The 22390-nt window shown below is 54.1% G+C and overlaps 1 protein-coding gene across 1 annotated transcript in view; it reads right to left on the reverse strand.

The window, feature by feature from the left end:
- Positions 1-20819, reverse strand: part of ALDH4A1 (aldehyde dehydrogenase 4 family member A1) — a 32726-nt gene extending 11907 nt beyond the window's left edge. The window contains exons 1-7 of the mRNA XM_060089049.1: positions 20560-20819; positions 10300-10393; positions 9487-9579; positions 3417-3464; positions 2429-2584; positions 717-866; positions 564-638 (exon numbers count right to left, since the gene is read on the reverse strand). Coding sequence (XP_059945032.1) covers positions 564-638; positions 717-866; positions 2429-2584; positions 3417-3464; positions 9487-9579; positions 10300-10393; positions 20560-20621 — 678 coding nt within the window. The 5' untranslated portion in view covers positions 20622-20819. The remainder of the gene's footprint in view (positions 1-563; positions 639-716; positions 867-2428; positions 2585-3416; positions 3465-9486; positions 9580-10299; positions 10394-20559) is intronic.
- Between the last annotated feature and the right edge of the window lie 1571 nt (positions 20820-22390).

Here is a 22390-nt window from a genome sequence, read left to right on the forward strand (position 1 = left end):
GGGAGCTGATGGCCACCTTCACCCTGATAACGACAGTGGAGCCCACCAACTTCAAGACCACCTGCCCAGAGACAGACCAAGCCCAAATCCGTACCCGTTCCGTCATTTGCTAGCCTCGCAACCCTGACAAATAAGTCACCAGGCACAGAGCAAGCACTCAAAGGTGAGCTGTAAGTATCATCATTGGTAGCAGCCCCTATATAACGCTAAGCCTGCACTGGGCCAGACCTGCCTGGCGTTAGATGTGTCACAAGCGTGGTCTCATCTTCTCCTCATGACCCTGTAATGTAAGCCTTTCTTTTACTTCCGCTTTGTAGATGAGGAAACTGCCTCAGAGGAGGGCGGGGACTTGCCTGGGGTCACCCAGACAGAGTGGGGCAAAGCTGGGACCCAGACCAGCCTCTGACCCCCAAGCCTTTTCCACAGCCCCCAGCTGCCTCCACTTTCTGTGCTTCTCCCTGCGACGAGGGCTGGGACCCCAGGGGCTCTGACGTGGCCTCCTGTCTGTCGACAGGGGAGTGATGACCCGCTCCCGCCACACCCGCCTGCTGCCCACAGCTCACCATCAAGGCCGGCGCCCCCGCCAGGTTGCCGCCGATCGCAGTGAAGTTAAAGGGGGAGATGGCTGCCACGAAGCCCTGGGGAGGGAGGAGGTGGTGAGGCCAAGCCCAGGGCTTCCAGCAGCCCCCAACCCCCGCTCCACCACCTGGGGGTACCTCCAGCCCCCGGTACACCACGCTGTTGGTGCTGGGCGGCACGCTGATGGGCTGCTCGCCCTCCAGCTCCACGGCAAACTTGGCGTTGAATCGGAAGAAGTCAATGAGTTCGGCCGCTGCATCGATCTCTGCTTGGATCACCGTCTTCCCCTGGGAGGCAGGAGGGCCGGGGGGTCAGTGGTGGAGCACGTGCCTCCCTATAGCCCTCTCCTGACACTGGACCCTGAGCGCATGGTGACATTGTGTTGCAGGTGCATTGGGGTCAAGAACTAGGAGACCTGAGGACTGTCAACATTTCCTTAGACTGCCTGTTCCTCCTGACGGCGAACGTGAGAGGTGGGGAAAGGACTCTGGGCAGCAAGAATCGGGCTTTCTCGGGTCGGGCGGCGCCTCCTTGGGTCACTGGCAGCTGCTCACCCTGCTCAGGACACACGGCAGGGGAAGCTGAGCTGAGATGCACTGCCTCCTGCTCTGCGTGGCCACCATGCTTCCTACAAGCTCCTGAGTCTTAAGTCAAATAAAGAGGCACCTTCACCTGGCCTTGGAGTGTGTGCGCCTCTTCCTGCCCAGGTGTGGCTCACCTGGGACACTCTGGAGCCCGACACCCACCCCAAGGGCTCTGCTGAATCAGGAGACACTGAGCCGGGAGTGGAGATGTCATACCAGCTCCGTGCAGCAGAGGGCGCTCTCACTACGTGATGGCGAACCGGAAGTGCGCTGGGGTCACCCAAACCCCCTAAGGCGAAATTAACCCTCCCTCAACTGCTAATGCCACTCCCTGGCTCAACATGCATTCAAGTCAAAAAACATCTATCAGGCACTTCTGTGACTCCAGGAAGACACGGTGCAAGATGCAGAAAGAGAACACTAGCATGTGATTACCATGCCCAAAAACCTTGTAAAGGGGAAACAAACACAAAGGAAGTCATTACAGCCCGATAGAATCTGAGCTATAATTGACAGAGGAACAGCATGTTGGGGAGGGGGGCGGGCACAGAGGTAGGACAGATCGTCGTTATAGACTAAGAAGGTTCTAGAAGCCTCACAGAGGAGGTGCTATCTGGGCTAGACCTTGACAGTTCAGAGTTCATGAGGCAGAGAAGACAGGGAGCATTCCAGGCAGGGGACCTGGGGCAGAGGCAGGAGATGGGATGCTTGAGGTGTCCGGGAGCCTTGCTAGGTCCAGGCTGGTGACATCATGGGTGGGATGGCCTGACAGGAAAGGGCAGAGCGGCTAGTGAGCTGGACAGAGGTGGGAATGGATGGGCCCTGCGGGCTGGCTCAGGACTTGGGACGTGACCCTCGGCCAGAGACAGAGAGATCTCGGTGGTTCATAAGGCTAGAGTGACCTGCTGGAGATGTCACAGAAACCGCTCTGAGGGCTGCAGAGGTCTGACGGAGCCTGGAGGACCGCGTAGGGAACTGTCAGTCTAGGCAAAGCAGGACAAGGGCCTGGCCCAGGGCGGGGACAGAAGTGGATGGGAGGGGCCATTTTCTGAGTAGGACACGCAAGCGTAGTTCAATCCACCTTGTCTACAAAGTATACAGGTCTGTCCCCTCTCGGAGGCCTGGTCCCTCAAGGACACCACCGCCTGGGCTCCTGCACGCAGAGCAGGTCTGGGCACCCAGAAGCCGCTCAGCTGACGCCTGCTGAACTGGATGGGGTATGACTGGCTCCCCTACAGCCCCGGTTGTGCCGGTGGGCATCTCACCTGTCCCACCATGGTCTTGGCCAGGACCTCTGCCCTGCGCGGCCCACTCAGCATATCTGCCGCCTTTAGGAAGACCTGGGCCCGGTCTGCAACAGGCTTCAGGTCCCACTCTTTCCTGGCGGCCAAGGCGGCCTCGATGGCTCTGTGAAGCAGGGCCTGATGAAGAGGGAAAGGTTGGGGGCTTCCTCCTGCAGCAGGAAGGGTCCCAGAGGAGCGAGGGAGGGAGGAGAGATCTGGAGGTCACTCTTCACCCGGGGAAGACCCCTGGCTCCCTCAGCCCTCAGTCCCCTCCGCCTACAGCGGCAGACGCCACGTCCCATGGCCAGCTGGGCTGCCCCAGGCTCCGAGCCTGCCCTGCTACAGTCTGGAAGAGTCCGAGGGGCCTGCCAGGTAGGGCAACATGCCAAGGGCTCGCTCCATTCTCTCTCGTGGTCTCATCAGAGCCTCCTCTTACTCCTGGGGCCTGGTGCTCCTGAAGCCGCTGTCCAGAGCCTCCAGCCCTTGAGGTCCGGGCCTGACCTTGCCCTTGCCAGGCCAGGACTGCAGCCAGAGACAGATACCTGCCGCTGGCATCCCAGTGGCCAACTGCCCTCATCACCACGTGACACCAGCGCCTTGACCCCGTGGCCTCTCGCTGGCCCTCCCTGATGCCAACTCTCTGCCTGGCTTTCCATCCACGATGCCTCCAATTTCCCTGACTCAGCCTTCCGGAACCCCCTCCCCCTCCCTAAATCAGGGTAGCCTCACAAGGGGCATGTGCGGGGATGTCCCAGCCCTGGCCACAGCAGCTCCCATTAGGCGCAAGTTAACCCCGGCACGCCTGGCCCAGTCAAAGACGTCCCGGGGACGCCCTCAGTGCCAGCCGCCCCCGGACGCCCCCATCCTCCATGGCCCGAGAGGGGAGCAGTGACTGACCTCTACCCCCATGGCAGCAACTAACCGGGCAAGACGGGGTAGCAGCCCAACCCCAAAGTCGCCAGGGACTCACCTTGTCTGCATAGCAGAACTTGGCCACCTTGTGTCCATGGTTAAAGGGCTGAAAGAAGAGAGAAGAGTGAGGTCGCTGTCCAGGAGGGAGGTGCCAGGGCAGGTGGGGATGGAGCCGGGCTCAGAGCTGGCATTCCAGGCCACTCGCTCTCTGCCCTCCAATCCCCACGATGCCTTCTCCAATCGTCTGGGCCCACGCTGACCTCTCCACCTTGAGAGTTACAGGGGCACCTGCTGTTGGATGAGCTCTGGAAGGTTCACGGTGCAGGAGAAAGGTATGAACAGAACAGTCTTTGAGGGAAAGCATGGACGTTTTGGTCAGACACAGGTTCGAATCCAGGCTCTGCCAGCTACTAGCTGTGCAGCTTTCTGTAAACTGACTTTCCTTCTCCAAGTCTCCCCATCAGGGAAAGCATGAGGAGGAGGACCAAATGGGGTCACAGGTGAAAAGTCCTCCAACATAGCTCCTGCCCTTACACCTGGGTCTGGCGTGAGGCTCGGTGGTGGGCTGTCACCACGGGAGGCCCTAGGCGATGCACTGCGTTGTGAAACACTCAGGATTTCTGCCACCCCAAGGCCCTAAAGGAACAGAGCAACTGCTTCTCGAGCCCCGTGCTTGGGACCCAGGTGAACTTGTCGAAAAGGGATGAAACCCCAACAGACGTTTACAAACAACCCGGCGGTGCTGAATGCCAGCCTGGGCAACAAGGCGGGGGAAACACCACTTCTTTCCCGACCTTTTTTTTTTTTTTTTTTTTTTTTTTTGCGGTACGCGGGCCTCTCACTGTTGTGGCCTCTCCCGTTGCGGAGCACAGGCTCCGGACGCGCAGGCTCAGCGGCCATGGCTCACGGGCCCAGCCGCTCCGCGGCATGTGGGATCTTCCCTGACCGGGGCATGAACCCATGTCCCCTGCATCGGCAGGCGGACTCTCAACCACTGCGCCACCAGGGAAGCCCCCGACCTATTTTTTACACCATAATTATCAGCACTTTCGCCACCTATAAGTCTTCCAATGGACTGTTTAGGGCCTTTCTGTCTAATAAGGTAGCCGCTAGTCACACGTGCCTACTGGAACTTCACCTCACATGGCACAAGCCAGGTTTCATGTGCTCAATAACCATGTGGGGCTGGTGGCTGCCGAAGAGGACAGGGCAGATTCAGAACATTTCCACTATCATCTCAGAAAGTTCTACTGGGCAGCACTGGTCTGGTCTGAGTGCAAAGTGGCCCCCCCCCCCGGCATGGTCACCTGTATCCTGTCTATACCTGAGATTGGCCTGTGACCCTCAGTGGCCAAGAAGCTGGGGACCCAGGCCCTTCTATTCAGCACATCCAATCCCAGTGGACTGCGGACACCCCAAGTCAGCAATACATCCCGGCAACAGAGCTCCTGCCCGCACGCCACCACGGCCCCAAATGCCAGGGCTCCAAGGATGGCACGTGGCCAGGTCAGTGAGGTGGTATGGGAAATGAAAACCAGAAGTGCCCACCAGGGGGTTATCAAAATCCCAGTGTCTGGAAAAATACTCAGGTGCTGCAGTGGCCATGGAGGCCGGCGGAGCTGCAGGTGAGGTCGGGCTCTGGGCGGTTACAGAGACCAGGTGAGCGAGGCCGTGGGAGCCGCTCTGGGCTGACACCTGGCACACACCTGTGCAGACCTGCAAAGCCTGCAGACCCCAGGCTGTGCTGACACTCCAGGTGTGGGCCCTCTGGTTGCTGATCCAGCCGCAGGGGCCCTAGGATGCCTCTGTGGGTGACCCCTGCCCCAGGCCATCTTCAGAACCCTCAGAGTAGGGGCCCTGGGCCCACCCCCTTAACCCTGCACATGCTGCTCAGGGCTCCATCTGGACAGATGTGTGCTCAGCCCATTTGCAAAAGGGCCAGCCCTTCACTCCCCTAAATCAGAGACCTGTGAGTTTCCTGATCCGTCCAAAGCACATGCTAGTTCCTGGCTTCATAAACTCCAAGCAGGTGGGTTTCTTAGGCCAATGTCATCATAGGGCTTGGAGCCCAACTTCCCACCCTAGCCCACCGTTAGCCCCTAAACCGCCTTGTGGAAAAATCCATCAGGAATAACGGAAGATGCTGTGTGGACCCCTCAGGATCTTTCTTGCCTGTGGACAGGACTCAGTGATATCACAAAATCCCACATGGCACCTATGTGAGAACTGGGGTGGGTTCGCAGAAAGTCTCTTGACAAGGTAGTGAACAACTTCCAGTGGTTAAAAACAGTTCTGCCTTGGGGCTTCTCTGGTGGCGCAGTGGTTGAGAGTCCATCTGCCGATGCAAGGGACACGGGTTTGTGCCCTGGTCTGGGAAGATCCCACATGCCGCGGGGCGGCTGGGCCCGTGAGCCACGGCTGCTGAGCCTGCGCTTCCGGAGCCTGTGCTCCGCAACGGGAGAGGCCACAACAGTGAGAGGCCCACGTACCACAAATAAAAAAACAGTTCTGCCTCTCACTTCTTTTCTTTTTTTTTTTTTTGTCCCTGGTTAAGGAACAGTGATAGTTACTGTCAAAGCTCACATTAGTCAGTTTCCCGCGTGCAGAGGCACCAAGTGTTTGACACGGATTAATCCGTTGAACCCTGACGACATCCCTCCATGGTGTGATTGTTACCCCATTTTACATATGAGAAAGCTGAGAGACAGAGAAGTCAAGCAGCTCAAAGATACATAACCAGCAAGTGGGCAGAAAGGGGCCTCCTCATGGTGACTAGGGTGGGATGCAGCTGGGTCTTAGGAAGATTCGAGAGGCCCAGCCTGAAAACCCTGAGGCTCCTTCTCCTTTGCCTCTGCTCCTCTGAGAGTTGGTGTCCTGCATCTTTCAACAGACCCGCTTCCTTAGTTTCTCTCATCCTCTGTGGGGAGGTGTTCAATGCCCTCCCCACAGCTCCCCGCCCCACAAAGAAAGATGCTTGTTGTTGGATCCAAGTTTCCAGGGCAGGTAATTCCGACTGGCCCAGCTGGGGTCAGGTGCCCATCCCTGGACCCAGCATCCCTCAGGGAGCAGCACCACATGATTTCAAAGGCTGCCCTTGCTCACCGCATGGGGGCAGGTGAGGAGCTCATCAATTTGAGCAGACACCGCCCCCCCCAAGACGCCCACTGCGCCTCTCAACCTCGCATGGAATCCTCAGTGCTTTGTTCCAAGCTGTTCCCACGGCTTCGTACACGACGCCTTCCTCGGCCTCCCAGGCCACCCACCTGCTGTGGACTCCTCATCGTGGCCCTCCACCCACCTTCCCATCCCAGCTCCCTGGCTGCCCGCGGGCACCTGGCCCTCCAAACATCTATGTCCGGACTCACTTCTTCTGCCAAGCCCACACTCCTAATCCCTCCTCTATCCTGAAATCAGAAAGCATTCCAGCGAGCAATGGGCTTTTTTGGAAAGTCTCACCCTCCTTAACCCCCTCCAATGGTTCCCTGGGCTCTTGGAAGGGGCTCTTAACCACAGCCAACAAGAACCACACGTGGGACTTCCCTGGTGGCACAGTGGTTAAGAATCCGCCTGCCAATGCCAGGGACATGGGTTCGGGCCCTGGTCCGGGAAGATACCACATGCCGCAGAGCAACTAAGCCCATGTGCCGCAACTACTGAAGCCCACGCGCCTAGAGCCCACGCTCCGCAACAAGAGAAGCCACCGCAGTGAGAAGCCTGCACTGCAAAGAAGAGTAGCCCCCGCTCGCTGCAACTAGAGGAAGCCCACGTGCAGCAACAAAGACCCAACACAGCCAAAAATAAATTAAGAAAAAAAACATATATATGTGTACACACACAAAGACACACATACACTTCCCTTTTGTTCATAGCCAAGGTGCATATTTGCTTTAAGCCTTTCTGGGCTAAAATTGTCATGGCCATAACAAGGGATAAAAAGGGATGGGGTGGTGCCTCTGCCTGGGGTTGGAGCAGACCCAGGGGTTCACCCTTAGGCCGCCTTGTGGGGAAGCACCGCAGACTTCCATTCGGCCGTGAGTCCTGGTCAAGATCCCCAACTGTCACCAAAGAATGTCACTCTCACTCTTGAACAGACTGACAATTGAGGCACCGGTATGGGTGCCATTTCTTAACTGTCAAGCCAGACTAGATGCCTCCCAGGGACTTGCTAGGAAAGGCAGTTTGTCTTATCACTGTCCCACTATCCAGCTGAGAGAAAGACTTAAGGAGAATGCAGGAGGGACACGCAGACCAGCTACTGCTCTGGCCGGGGCTCTGAGAGGCCTGCCAGGGCCAGAGAGGCAAGAGGGATGAGTGGAGAGGGCTGGGCTGGGGACCGGAGCCGCTAGAGGGTCACCCCACATGCGGGCTCACAGGAAGGCCTCTTGTGTGGCCACATCTTCCTTCTCTCAAGAGAAGCCAGACATTTGAATTTGTACATGAAATCGCCCCATGTTTAGGTTTTGGAAACAAAGCTACCAGCTATCGATTTGCAGCCTGAGCTCTGGATGGAAAACCCACCCCAGCAGTGGACATGGGGCCTGCAGGGCGACCTCTGGGCATCCTCAGGCACTGGGCTTTGATGACATCCTCAGTCCACACGACAGTGTGTGAGAAGCAGCCCCACGAAACATCCATGCATGAGATGTGTGACTCTTGCGGGGATTTGTCACATCATTGTGTCCTTCTGACACTTTCAGGAGAAATTTGTCTCTGGGCCCAGTATCAGAAATGGCTGTGCTTCTCCTACCACACAGGGGGGGGGATTTATTTCAGGAACACTCTGACTAGAGCAAGTGATGTGTTCTCCTCTCCACTGTACACCAGGAGGCCTAAAGGCAAGTCTGTGGTCATCTCCAGCAAGTGCCTAGGGCCTCAGGATTTCATGACCAGCAGGTCACAGCAAGAATATTATCTTGCTGCCATATGCTAATTAACACTCTGCTTTGAAATCCCCTTTAGAAATAGTCAGGGTGTGAATGAATTCATTGGAATCAAAATCAAGGGGATATGGTTCTGGGGAAACTGCATCCATCATCCCTGGTCCGTATCTAACTGTGCCACCCCAGGAGGGTCACTGATTGTCTCTGAGCTTCTCCTCTGATCTGCAAAATGGGCAGCTAACCTCCTGCTCTTCCAGCCTCCAAGGGGGGTGGCAGGGACTGAGGGAGGAGCTTGTGCAGAGGGGACAGGGTCTCAGCAGATGTGTCTGTGGATGGAGTCTGGGCTCCAACAGGAGGGCTTCTAGGAGGAGGTGACACCTGGCCACACCCTGGGTGCTTACCTCTGCTGAGCTCATTGTCAGCTAGACCACTGGTTCCAAAATACAGACCAGGACTTTGGTGACTGTCTTTCTTTGGAAGGATTATCTTTTTTTTTTTTTTTTTTAAGTATAGTTGATTTACAATATTGTGTTAGTTTCAGGTGTACAGCAAAGTGATTCAGTTATACATATATTTTTTCAGGTTATTTTCCATTACAGGCTATTACAAGATATCGAATATTGTTCCCTGTGTTAGACAGTGAACCCTTGCTGCTTATCTACTGTATATATAGAGTGTGTATCTGTTAACGGAAGGATTCTCTTTGATTCTGACATTCTATCCTTGCTTCTTACTCCCTAGGCTGGTGAGTGGGTTAACTTTTCCAAAGCGATGGCAAAGCTGAGGGCAGCTGCTGGTTTGTTTGCTGTTGCTTTTTTTTTTTTTGGCAGTACGCAGCCCTCTCACTGCTGTGGCCTCTCCCGTTGCGGAGCACAGGCTCCGGACGTGCAGGCTCAGCAGCCATGGCTCACGGGCCCAGCCGCTCCGCGGCATGTGGGATCTTCCCAGACCAGGGCACGAACCCGTGTCCCCTGCATCAGCAGGCGAACTCTCAACCACTGCGCCACCAGGGAAGCCCCAGCTGCTGTTTTTAACTTCTTCTTGGCAGGCGCGATGTTGGCATCTTTTACGAGAGTCCCCTAAGACTGCCTTTGGAAGTTTTATACCGGTGCACGGAATTCAAAATCTTGCAGGGACTCTTAAGTCCTTTTGGAGGCAGAGACCCCATGTTGCATGCTTATGTGCTGCCCAAGAGACAGACCCCAGATTCAGGGGAGAGGCTGAGCCCTGCCCGCCAACTGGACTTACAGACACCTGGTACCGCACGTCCGAAGTCCACACCTCCTCGTCCCCCACCACGCAGGGGATGGCTTCCGTCCGGCCCTTCAGCTCCTTCAAGGCCTGGGGAGAGGAGGAGAGGTCAGATGAGCACTTCCTTCTCCTCTATTTCCCGCCTAAAGCACCGATGCAGAGTCTGCCAACACGGATGCCCAGGAAGGAACAGAAATGAGGAGGGGGCTGGGCGGGGTCTGTGGTCAGAGACGCTGTGCTTGCTCCGCAGGGGCGGGGGCAGACTCAGCTCCCACACTGTCACTTCCTGTCCTGCAGGAAGGTAAGGCCAGTATTGCCAGGTCTTCCCATTAGAGAAAAGATTTTAAAACCTGTGTCTGAAATTTATGTGAAATCTCACAATTTTAGAACACTGGCAATTAATGGGAGAATTCCTTTTTTTTTGGCCACACCTTGCGGCTTTGAGACTTGTGGCATCTTAGTTCCCCGACCAGGGACTGAACCCGCGCCCTCGGCAGTGAGGGCGCAGAGTCCTAACCACTGGACTGCCAGGGAATTCCCGGGAAAATGTGTTTAAGCATAAAATATCTGTGGACTTATGACCCCTGACCTGGCACCCCAGAGAGACCCAGGTTGCCACCCTGCTGCTCCCAGGTCCCCCACCCCCCTCCAGATGCACAGCTCTCCCCAGATTCCCAGTTTCCTCCCGGGGCTGGGAGCAGAGGCAGGAGGGCGTGGGTGGCTGTCGGCACGGAGAGGTATCATGGGGGCTGCTGAAGGCCATCTCTGCCCCAGGCCCTACACCGCTGGGTGCCCCCACCCTCCCATTACCTTCTGCAGTGCATCTCGCTCAGGGCTGCCCCGCGTGAATGCCAAGACGGGCTCATTGGCCACCTTCAGGGAGGAGACATGCTTCCAACGCAGCCTGGGGAGCGAGGGTGGGGAACAGAGGTGGACAGGTCAGCAGCGGCCACCACCAGCCCCAGCCCTTCTGTCTCCGACAGGGGGTCCTAGGTTGGCCCAGCATCTTGAAATCCAGGGCAACTATAGAACTGGGGGACAAGAACCAGCCTTGGGATCCAAAACCCAAGTTCAAGTCCAGATCCTGCCACTTTGTGTCCTCGGGCATGTGACCTGCCTCCTCTGAGCCTATTTCTCCACCTATCAAGTGAGAATAATCATAGAAACTCACATGGTTGCCTGCAGTTTTTTTGTTTTCTTTTGTTTTGTTTTGTTTTGTTTCCTGGCCGCACTGCACATCACATGGGATCTTAGTTCTGCGACCAGGGGTCAAACCTGTGCCCCCTGCAATGGAAGCACAGAGTCCTAACCACTGGACCACCAGAGAAGTCCCTGGTTGCCTGAAGTTTAAATTCATAGGTGCAAAACCATGGCCTAGTGTTTTGCACATAGAGAAGGTTTACTCTCCCTTTATTTCCCCACAATGCAGACTTTCTTCCAAACAGACCCAAGTTACTTCTTTCTCTAAGCAGGAAAGTCAGAGCATTCCAGAGCTCAGTCTCATCAGAATGTGAAACAGCTGAGACTCCCTTGGCACAAAGAGCTGAGCTCCGGGTGGGCAAGAAGGGCCAAGAGGTGGGCCGTGAACTTGGAGGAGTGCTCTGAGCTCGGTGTACAGACACAGGGAGAGCTGCTGTTGGGTATGGGCTCTGATTCCTGGGTCCTGAGCTCCAAGAACTCCCTGTTCTGCAGACCCCATTCAATCTTTTTTTTTTTTTTTTTTTTTTTTTGTGGTACGCGGGCCTCTCACTGCTGCAGTCTATCCTGTTGCGGAGCACAGGCTCCGGACGCGCAGGCTCACGGGCCCAGCCGCCCCGCGGCATGTGGGATCTTCCCGGACCGGGGCACAAACCCGTGTCCCCTGCATCGGCAGGCGGACTCTCAACCACTGCGCCACCAGGGAAGGCCCCCCATTCAATCTTAACCTGTATGACCTCACTGATTAGTGTCCACCAGTGGCCTCCACCCCTAACGTGTCTGGGGGTCCCAAGGTGGGAGGACAGGTGGGTAAGTGTCAGTCATTCCACTCACGGGCGTAGAGAACAGACTTGCAGTTGCCAAGGGGGAGGGGGTTGAGGGAGGGATGTAGTGGGAGGTTGGGATTAGCAGATGTGAGCTACCGTATGGATATACGGATAAACAATAGCAAGGTCCTCCTGTAGAGCACAGGGAACTATATTCAATATCCTGTGATAAACCATAATGGAAAAGAATATTTTTAAAAAGAAAGTGTATATATGTATAACTGAATCACTTTGCTGTACAGCAGAAATTAACACAACACTGTAAATCAACAATACTTCAATTAAAAAATGTTTTTGTTAATGAAGAATTATTGTTCACAAGTGATCCCCAATAAGCCATACAGTATTCTATTGTCTTAATACTGGTGAAAATGGTATATAAACAAAATAACATATACTTAAATGAAAAGAGTTGTAAATACAGCCTTAAAATTTTTCAAAAACAAAACAAAAAACAAGAGTCAGTCATTCCAAAGCTGGAGGAACCCCAGTGGTGGGACTTCCCCTCCAGGCCTCAGTTTCCCATCTGTAAATGAGGACAATAATGAGGACAGGGGCTTCCCTGGTGGCACAGGGGTTGAGAGTCTGCCTACTGATGCAGGGGACACGGGTTCGTGCCCCGGCCCAGGAAGATCCCACATGCCGCGGAGCGGCTGGGCCCGTGAGCCATGGCCGCTGAGCCTGCACGTCCGGAGCCTGTGCTCCGCAACGGGAGAGGCCACAACAGTGAGAGGCCTGCGTACCGCAAAAAAAAAAAAAAAAAAATGAGGACAAAGCCCACCTAGGGCACAGGGGGCACATCAGATTTGATAACACCATCGTGGCATCCGAAGGGCCTCGCCAGTGGCACGGTGATAGAAATAAGGTAATTTGGATCCTAAAAGTAAAAAGACTAGGTCAAGATCAAGAAAAACCTGGATTTGAATCCAGAAGAACCCAGATCTATCTCCCCCCAGTGTCAAGACCCCACGGGTAGCACCCGTGGGTGGACGAGTCGGATAACTGGTCGCCGAGGGAGGGAGGACACACACCTGGGGAACCATCGGACCTCCGGGGATGAGGGTGTTGGAAAGTACCTGTCATAGGATCTGGGTTATAGAGGCGTAATCTGGGGAGAGTTAAGGAAGCTGGGGCTGGCTCTGGATCAGGAAGCTCGGCAATTCTACGGTGGGGTGAAAGAGGAGCAGTTCCTCACTTGGCAAGGGGGGAGGAATGCCTGGTACTTTGGGGGTGGCATGGTGACCTCTGTGCTTAGACAAAACTATAAAGAGGGCCTGTTCTGTCCATTTCATCATGGCCTCCGGTGACCTTGTCTGAGGCTGGGTTTCTGCGAGGTGGTTTATGCACAAGAGATCCCAACAGAACGGCTACGAGTACTGGGCACTTTTTTTTCTTTCTCACTGAGACCGGGTCTGGGGGCTCAAAGACCCAGCCTGGGAGGCCAGGAGGAAGGACACAAAAGCAGGGGCCATGAAGGCGGGTCCTTCCTTGATTCTACAAGGTTACTGGGCACCTGCTCCGTCTCTGGAGACACAGCGGTAACCAAGACAGCAAGGCCTGTGGTTGCACGCAGCTGACCTCCAGTGGGGGACGCAGCTAAGAAAGGAACACAGCGGTGACAAAGTGGACAGGAAAATGAGGAATGGGGAGGGCAGGGCTGCTTCAGCGGGGGTGGTCAGGGAGGGCCTCTCGGAGGAGATGACCTCTGCCAGAGGCCTGAAGAAGGTCTGAGAAGAGCTGGAAAGAGCGTTCCAGACAGAGGGCCAAGCAAGGGGAAAGGCCCAGAGCAGGAAGCAAGAGTCAGGAAGAGCAGAAAGGGGCCTGTGCAATGGAAGGGGAGGAAACAGACGGGGGAGGGAGCAGGGCCGGTTGCCCAGGAGGGCAAAGTGAGCCCTGGGGCTTTCTCCTGCCCCTCCCTCCAGGTCCACCCCAGCCCTACCCACCACACCCAAGGAAGCCAGCAAGCCTCAGGCCCACCCTTCCCCAAACAGAGGAAGAAATGTGAGGCTCCTTCACCCTCTGTGGAGCGGTGTGACCTTCAGCTGGATTCCTCGGTATAACACGGAGACACCCATCTCCTGGGGTTATTCTGGAGATCTGAAGAAATAATAATGCAAAGCTACACGTGTGCCCAAACACTGAAAATCCACACAGCCCCCTTCAACCTATTGCTGCGGGGAAGAATGGAGAGGCCAGGAAATATCAGCGGCCACAGGTCTCAACAGCCCGGCAGGAAAGGGGAGGGTAGTGTCTACTCCTCCACCCCCTACTATCTGGAAGGTTCCAGATGCCTCTCTCTGGGCCTCAGTAGCAGCGCACCACCACAAAGCAGTGAATCAGATATCACCTGGTCCTCTTCAGGCCAGGAGAGAGCCGCTGCGTGCTGGGCTGGGAGCCAGAAGCGGGGCCACCCAAGCCCTCTCTTGACCCCAAGTCCTGGCGGGTGTGAAAAGCAAAGGCTCTGGAAGCAGACAGAGCCCGGACGGACCCCCACACCTGCTCGAGACCGCAGCACATTATTACAAACTCCGCAGGCCTCCGTTTCCTCACCTGAAGAATGGGTGACACCATGTTCCTCACAGGGTCATTGTAAGGATGACAAGCCTTGCCTCTCCTCACCTTTCCTGCTCCTAGGTTTTCCTAAGAAACTGTAAAGGTCTTCCAGAATGTTTACTCCACCAGGCCAGGCTTTCAAAGACAAACTGGCTCCCAGACACCCCCAAGGATCAGGGGCTTGCCTGGGGGCTCAGCAAACACTGCTGGAATAAACGTAGCCCCGTGTCCCACCAGGGCAGAAGTTCAAAAGGTAGCAGCTACCAGCCCTCCTCTCCCTGTTCCCTCCCAAGCAACGTCAGAAACAGAAATCCTACAGGTCTCCCCCCACCTTCCCCGGGGCAGAGGTCCACTGTGACCTCAGGATCACATGGCCCCATGGCTTTCTCTCTGCCTGGAAAGTCCCCAGGCCCTGGCCCCACTGTCCATCAGTCCGAACGTAGCTTAGGGAACAGAGACTAGTTCAAAGATCAGCCTGAGTCGACTAGAGCCAAAAATAATCCAAGGATGCCTGACAAACTTTTTTTTTTTTGGCTCATGTGCCCTTTGGGATAACATGAGCACCCTTCCACTGGCTCAGGGAAAGGCGTGAACCACTCGCAGGACTTGGGGCCTCTACAAGGATCTGCGAGGCCCTTCTAGGCAGGACTGTATTCCCCATTCATTCATTCAGTCAGCCAGTCAACATATATCTATCCCTCATGGCAAGGATGTAGAGATAGCCCAGATGAGGTCAAAGGACTCACCCAAACCGTGTGTTTGTCACACCTGGCAGGTGCCTGGCTCTGGGACACAGAGGTGAATCCAACCCAACCTTCTTAGGGCAGCTCTCAGCCCTCCTGCTTCAGGAAAGAAGCATAAGGCAGAGTCTGAATTTGACTCAGTTTCCCCTAACAACCTGGGGTGCCCCTTCTGCTCACCTGGGGACTTCATGGCCTGGGCCTGAGGCCCCAGCTGCCCCTCCCCACCCTCAGCAGGTACCAGGATCTGAGCTAAAAAGGCTGCAACACCAAAACAGAGCCTGCAATGGGTGAAATTTAGAGCCTGCAAGCTCTGAAATTTACAAAGAGGAAAACTGAGGGGGCTGCCGCCAGGGGCTGAGCTGCCAGGGGCTGAGCTCCCAGGCCACCCCTCGGCCTCCACCCTGGTCCAAGGCACCATCAGCTTTTGCCTGGACAACTACAACAGTCATTCCGGCTCCCCTGACTCCAAGCTCCTCTCAAAACTGCTGGAATAAACTTAGTCCTGAGTCCCACCCAGGGCAGAAGCTCAAAAGGTAGCAGCTACTGGTTTTCATAGTCTTAACATGAAAACATGATCAACACAGAGAGACGGAGGGTAAGTGCTCGGCTCGTAACTTAGTGGCTTCCCATTTTCTTCCACAGTAAAGAATCAGAATCCTGGGACTTCCCTGGTGGTCCTGTGGTTAGGAACCCGCACTTCCACTGCAGGGGGCACAGGTTCAATCCCTGGTCGGGGAACTAAGATCCCGCATGCCACGTGGGGCGGCCAAAAAAAGAAAAGAATCAGAATCCTTACTGAGGCCTCCAGACTCATTTCCCATTACCTCCCACCCCCTCCCACCTCATCTGCTGCAATCCTGCCACCCTGGTCTCCCCACTCCACCCCACCCCTATCTCCCTCTGCAGGGGATACCAGCCACGCCCTGCCTGGATGGGACCCCTATCAGATCATCTCACAGGTGACAGCTCTCATTACAGAGCTCTGATTGTCTGTGCTCCCACACTGCCCAGACCACAGTAAGCATATGAGAAATACCTTTAAAACAATTAACACCCAAGAGGACACCAGACCCCCGGGACAGACGGGACTCCCAGGCCAATGTTCTTTTGCTGGATGCAGGTCCCCAGTGGCTGGGGTCAGGGCAGCCAAGGCCAAGGAGAAGACTAGAAAGGAAATTACCTTTGCTTCGTTCAGCTTCCAGGCTTTTCGGCTGTTATCTGGGACCTGATAAGACCAATGGTCCTTATCACTGAGATAAGGGACCAGTGATGCAGGTGAGCTGAGAGAAAGTACAGAGCCCAGGGCAGGGCCAGAAGGGAGGGGCCTGAAGCCCAGGATGAGCTGCCCTGGAAAACTTCAAAGAACTTTTCTGAAGCATTTACGGCATGGCTGGCACAGTGCTAAGTGATGACCTCACTGAATCCACCCTACAAATATATTACCCTGCAAACTCTAATTACCTCTATTGTACAGGGAGGAAGCTGAGGTTCAGAGATTAAGGGCTCATGGTCACAGCTGCTGGAGTGACGGTGCAGAATCTGAACCCAGGTTCCCTCACTTAGGAGACACGCTTTGGCAGAAGCAATGGGGAGCATCTCAGACACCTTTGGCCAACTGATGGGACAGGTTCATCCTCCTCACCGCCCAGCTGGCACCTCCCCTCTTCCCACCGGAGCAAAGAGGCCACGCTGAGGTGGGGAGTGAAGCTCAGGGCTTTCACTGCATAACAATGCCCGCTAGTGGGGGAGGGGATCAAAATAATGCTTGAAGCAACACTTATTACGTTTTCTAGGTGCTGGCTACTCTTCAGAGGTTTTCGAGTATGAATTCGTTTATTCTCCAAGACAATTCCACAAGGTAGCGACTATTATCTTTCTTTTCCACGTGGGAACAAGAGGCAGCACAGAGAGGTCGAGCAACCTGCCCAGGGCCACACAGCTGCTAAGAGGTAGAGTCAGGATCCACCCTGGGCTGTCCTGTGGGCCATTCCAACAGCAACTGTTCAGCACCTACCGTGTGCTGAGCCAGGTGCTGGGCACCAGAAGCCAAGTTCCCCAGGGTCTGTGTGCTGGTGCCGACTGCTGCCTGAGTGGGGATTTTGACACCTTTAGAAGCAAGTATTATGATCATTGTAGGTTCTACTTATTCTTTTACTCAATTTATTCACAGAGCGCACACTGAGTCCCAGGCCCCCACCAAGCCACTTGTCACGTCATCTCGAATCCTTGTGCTACATGCCTGTTAATAGGATTATTCCCATTTTACAGACAGGGCACTGAAGGGCCAAAGGAGAGCTGCCTTGGCAAGGCCACAAAGTGCTGGGTGAGCATGTGTTCACCAGGGGAGGACATTCCAGGCAAGAGGCACTGCCCTGGACACCGCTTGGAGGAGTGAAAGGGCAGAGTATGTCCAGGGAATGGTGGGAGGTACCAGGCCCCCGCCCAGCACAGCCTCTGCCCATCCCAGGGGCGGGCAGGCTGGGACAAGCACTGGGGGGTTTTGAAATTTGGAAAATTAGTCAGGCTGGTGGGCTGAGAGGGGTCCAAAGTTACCAGGATTTCTACAGGGGAATTCCAGCCCGCAAGCCCCCTGACACTGAGGGGGTGCTGAACTGGAGTCACCTCTGGACCCCAGCACCCAGCGAGGTCTGATACAAGAGCATGTAAGGAACAAAAATTAACATTTATTGTAAGCTTCCTATGAGCCCGGGTTAGTTCTTTTATTTATTAAATTTATATATAAATGTGCATCTTGGCTCTTTCCAAAGAGAATTTGCAGAGGACACCCATGACAAAGATAATGAAAGAGAGAAAAGGGCAGGCAGGTCAGGGCCAAAGGATTCAAAAGGCAATCCATTGGGAGGTCTGGTATTTACCAGCTTAAGGCTTTGGACAAGTTTTCCTTAACTTCCACAGGCCTCAGCTGTTTAATCCGTGAAGTGGGGATAGTAACACCCACATCATAGGTTGCTGAGGAGCTAAGTAACATCATCCACGTAAAAGGTAAATGGTAGCCCGTAGTGACCATCCCTGGGCCATCCATAAAGGCCAGGTGTTTGTCCTGACTGTCTCCCAGACTGGTTGTGATAAATCTCTGTTGGCAAGTAAGGAATCACATGATCGTTCTTTCATTCACCAAATGTTTGCTGAGGCCTTACCAGGTGGCAGTCACAGTTCTAGGCCCTGGGGACATATAATAAGGTAGATAAGTCTCAAGTGAAAAAGCAAGCTACAACATGGATTTGCAGGGGAGCCCATTTTTATGTTGTTTTCCTAAAGCATATATATTCCTGGAATATTAAAAGGCTAGTCATCAAAGTGATAGCAGTGGTTACCTCTGTGTGGTGAGCTGCCAGGCGATTGTTTGTAACCCTTTTTTGCTTTATCTGTACTTTGTACAATGGACACCTACTAATTAAATAAAAAGAAAATGTACAATCAAGAGTATGTTTAAAAATTGGTTGAGATTCCTGGCACTCCAGGCAGAAAGGGAAACACTACAGAACATCACCCATCCCAGTTCCCCAAGAGATGGTTTTTCTCAGCTTCATGTACAGGACACTGAGAGATTATCACTAAAAATGTCCTAAAGCTGTTTCTCCATAAATGCAGACATGGCATGCCACAGGAGTGTTCTAAATATCTATCGACTAAATGAACAAGTGACCAAACACCAAAACCGTTCTTCTAGGACTATGGCTCTCAACTAGGGGTGATTTTGCCCCCCAGGTGACATTTGGCAAAGTCTGGAGACATTATTTTGTTGTCACGACTGGGGGATGCTATGGCATCTGGTGGGTGGAGGCCAGGGATGCTGCTAAACACCCTGCAATGCATAGGACAGCTCCTACAGCAAAGGATTATCAGACTCAAACGTTAATACTGCCGAGGTTGGAAACCCAGTCTGGGGCAGTGGGCCAGCTGCTGTATCCGAAGAAGTAACCCGAACTGGCAGATCTGGTTGCAAAATGCTTTCTCTGATTGCAAAATGCTTTTTCTCCACTCAGGAGGCTTTGTAATTAAGAGCATGAGTCTGGAGTCAGACTGACTGCGATTTTAGTCTCACATTTGTCGTAACAGGCAGGTAAGTTTCACATCTGTAAAACGGTAATAATACAGGGCTTATCTGCACAATCAGGCCTATGGTACTTGATTGCTTGATAACTATTGCTGTTATGAGCTTTTTTTTTTTTCAGAATAGGGATTTCTTTCTACCAGATATTAGAGGGCGGTTTTGGGTTTTGTTTTTTTTTTAATGTTTAAGGCTTTCTTCCCCATTACACTGAAAACTCTTGGAAGGCTCCCATCCACGTGTAAATCCCCTGGGTAACCCCCTCCCCGCCCCCGCAGTGCTTAGCAAAGCATGTGCACACGGTAGGTACTCAGTAAACAGGTGAATCTATGTGGCTTCCATCTAGGGTCTGAGAGGGATGGTCTCAGACTGCAGGAGAGGCCTGCAAATGGGACCACGCTGAGGGTGTAGTGAGCATGGCCCCCGTCCTCAGTTTGGAAAAAGAGCCCTTCCTGTCCATGTCCTCTTCCCTGTCCCACTCCCCCACAGAGAATACACACAGCGGCGCTGGGACTCATCCATGCCCAGGGCACCCCTGCACCATCCCTTAGGACACTGATTAACTCAGAAAGGGCATAGCTCAGCAGGCGAGACGTAACTGGTGAGTCCTAGAGGTCAGGCAAACACTGGGGGCAGGGGCTGCCCAGCTCTGAAAGGGAGGTGGACAGAAACACGGGTCCATAGGGGTGCAGCCTCTCCAGACTGTGAGCCCCTCTGGGGCAGGATCTGTGTGCTACCTACCTTCTCCACCAAGCCCAGAGGCAGAAAGGGGCTCTGAGAACATTTGTCGCTGAGTGGGCAAGGGTCCAGGAACCCAACGCCACAGTGCGGGGGTTTGCAAATCTGGGTTTGCAGGGCAATTCCACTCTGAAACTGCACCTTGGTTTCTTCATCCGTAATTTGGAATAACAGCTACCCACAGGAGAAGTTTAAATAAGAGTGATAATGATGGTCATGATTAATAGTAGCTGGGCACTGCCTATGTGCCAGGCACTGTTCAATGCACTTTGCATGTAGCAACTTATTTATTAATCATCCCAATAAGGCACATACCCCAAGTGCGTAGCACAGGTTTGGCACGTCCTACGCACTCCGTAAGTATTATTATTCCACCTATCAGAAGAAAGGAGTCCTTTTCTCTGCCCAAGACAACTTTTAAAAGGGGGAAGGAGAAAAGAGAGAAACAGAAATGCCGGTAGACAGAAGAGAGGGAAGACCCAGGGAGGGTCCTGAATGTGAGACCGAGGGTGGGGAGGTGAGAAGCGGGGTGTGCTAAAAATAGAGGTGCCCTGGGAGGAAGGCACTGCACTCCGGCAGTGGGCAAATTTCGAAAATCCAGCATCAGGAGAAGGACGAGTGATCAAGCAGCTACTTTCTAAGCGTGGGAGCCAACAGGGCACCGAGGCACCCCCACCCCGCGGCAGGATTCGGGAAGGGGGTCCCCCTAGCTGAAGGAAGAACTTTGGGAGACGGGGGTATAGCAATGGGAGGAAGGCCTGCGTGGGGGTCGGGCGGCATTAGAGGAAGTGACCCCCGGCGGAGAGGAGCCCCTGGGAAACCCGGCGAGGGTCTGGCAGGGAGGGAGTCCGGCTCGGGGGCGAGGGAGCGCCCAGCGACTCCCGGGACCCCGGGCCAGCAGGCGCCGCAAGGGGCTTCCCCAGGTCCGGTACTCACTCACCGGGCAGCCCTCCACGGGCGAGCCAGCAGGGCGCGGCGGAGCGCGGGCGGCGGCAGCAGCATCTTGAGCTTTCGGCACCGCTGGTAGCTGGACCGTTCGCCCCCGGAGCGGCTCTACTGCGCTGCCCCGCCCTGAGCGCACCACCTCGGCTGGCGGGGGTAAAATGTCACCCCAGCCGTCCTCCAAGCCAGCCTCAACCGAAACGCCTCTGGATTTACCTTCTGCTAATAAAATAATTCCCTTTTTAGGGCATGATAAAGGACGTTATGTGACATAGGGCAAAATTGCCCAAAAGAGAAGCCTTGAAATGTACATACTTCCCCCTCCTCTCTTTATGGTATGACCCAGTCGCCCTCCAAAGGGGGCCGAGGGCAAAAGGGAGTGAGCTCCATCGACCAATCAGAATGATACATGGAAGCTCCTGGACCAATCAGAGGGGCGGTCATGTAGCAGCCTTCTTAGGCCGGGATAGAGGGGCTGAAGCAGCCAATAAGAGAGCTGGAATGGGGCACGTGTGAGGCGGCGCGGAAGGACAGCGGGTCTGCCAGTCAGGTGCAGCTGGAGTCCCAGGCCTATCACTCTCGCTCTCCTTGGCCAGTGGCTGCCAGACTATTCGACCGTGCAGGGCAGCTCCCTACCTCAACTTGGGGGCTGCAGCCCCTGGCTCTAGCCTCCTGGTTAGGACTCAGCCGCCCTCCACCTCCCGGCCTGGCGCGGGGCCACCGAGCTCCCTGAGGCCTAGAGCTTAGATAAATCAGCCTATTTCTTTGCAGATTACGATCAATAAAAGATAAAACCGGAGCCAGTCTATGCTCAGGCTTTCCTTCAAAGGCTATGGACGCGGAACCAGTTGCTCCTGTGCTTTATTTTTGCGCCCCGCACCCAAATTTGAATTTTCGGGGAAGTCTTCTGCATGATGAACACGTGAACGTTATTTAAAACTCGGATTCTGAAGTCTTCCAGAGGATGGAATCTTAGGGGCCCATTCGATTCCTAAAGTACTGTTATAGCTTTTCTAACGCTCTCTTCTAATATATCTGTTTATATTTCCTCCAGCAGCGTGTACCGAGAACTTGCTTAGGAGTCAGAGTTCAGTTGCTGATCATGGTTTCTCCCTATGACAAGGGCGAAATACGTAATTTTTCCTGGGCTTCAGTTTCCAAGTCTGTAAAGTGGGGGTAATAATACCCACCTTAGAAAGCCCTCATTATTTCATGCTACTCCTTTCTCCAGGAGGGCACACTCTTTAAGGCACTTTGGAGAATTTAAACAGAGTGGGGAGTGGGAAAGGAAACTACAGTCGTCCCTCGGTCTTGGTGGGGCATTGGTTCCAGGAGCCCCCGCAGATACCAAATCCACGATGCTCAAGTCTCTTACATAAGATGGCTGGCACAGTACAGTCAGCCTTCCCTATCCAACGATGAGAAACCTGCTGATTCGGAGAGCCATTTGTACATTAAGCACAAGTCTTAGAGATGGTAAAAAGTTAATTGGAATTGGTAGTGGCTGTGTTTCTTCATCCTTGAAGAAAACCCTAGTCATGGGCCCAGTTCACACAGGTCAATGTCTCCCTGAATTCAGCCATTAACAGAAAGAAACTAGAATATTGGACAGTGTCAAATCCAGAGCCTAAGAGGTAGCCTTTCAAGGGCACTGTGAGGAGGTTTAAGAAATGGGGTCGATGTGATTAACAGGACCTCAACTCCAAACCAGGCTATGCCAGTTATTCAGTCTGTGATCTCTCTGGCTCTCTTCCCCTTCTGTAAAATATGTATAATAATTCCTGCTTTAGCTACTTCCGAAGACTTTATTGTGAGATGCAAATATAACA

Source organism: Mesoplodon densirostris, chromosome 2 (assembly GCF_025265405.1).
Source record: "Mesoplodon densirostris isolate mMesDen1 chromosome 2, mMesDen1 primary haplotype, whole genome shotgun sequence".
Lineage (NCBI taxonomy): Eukaryota > Metazoa > Chordata > Mammalia > Artiodactyla > Ziphiidae > Mesoplodon > Mesoplodon densirostris.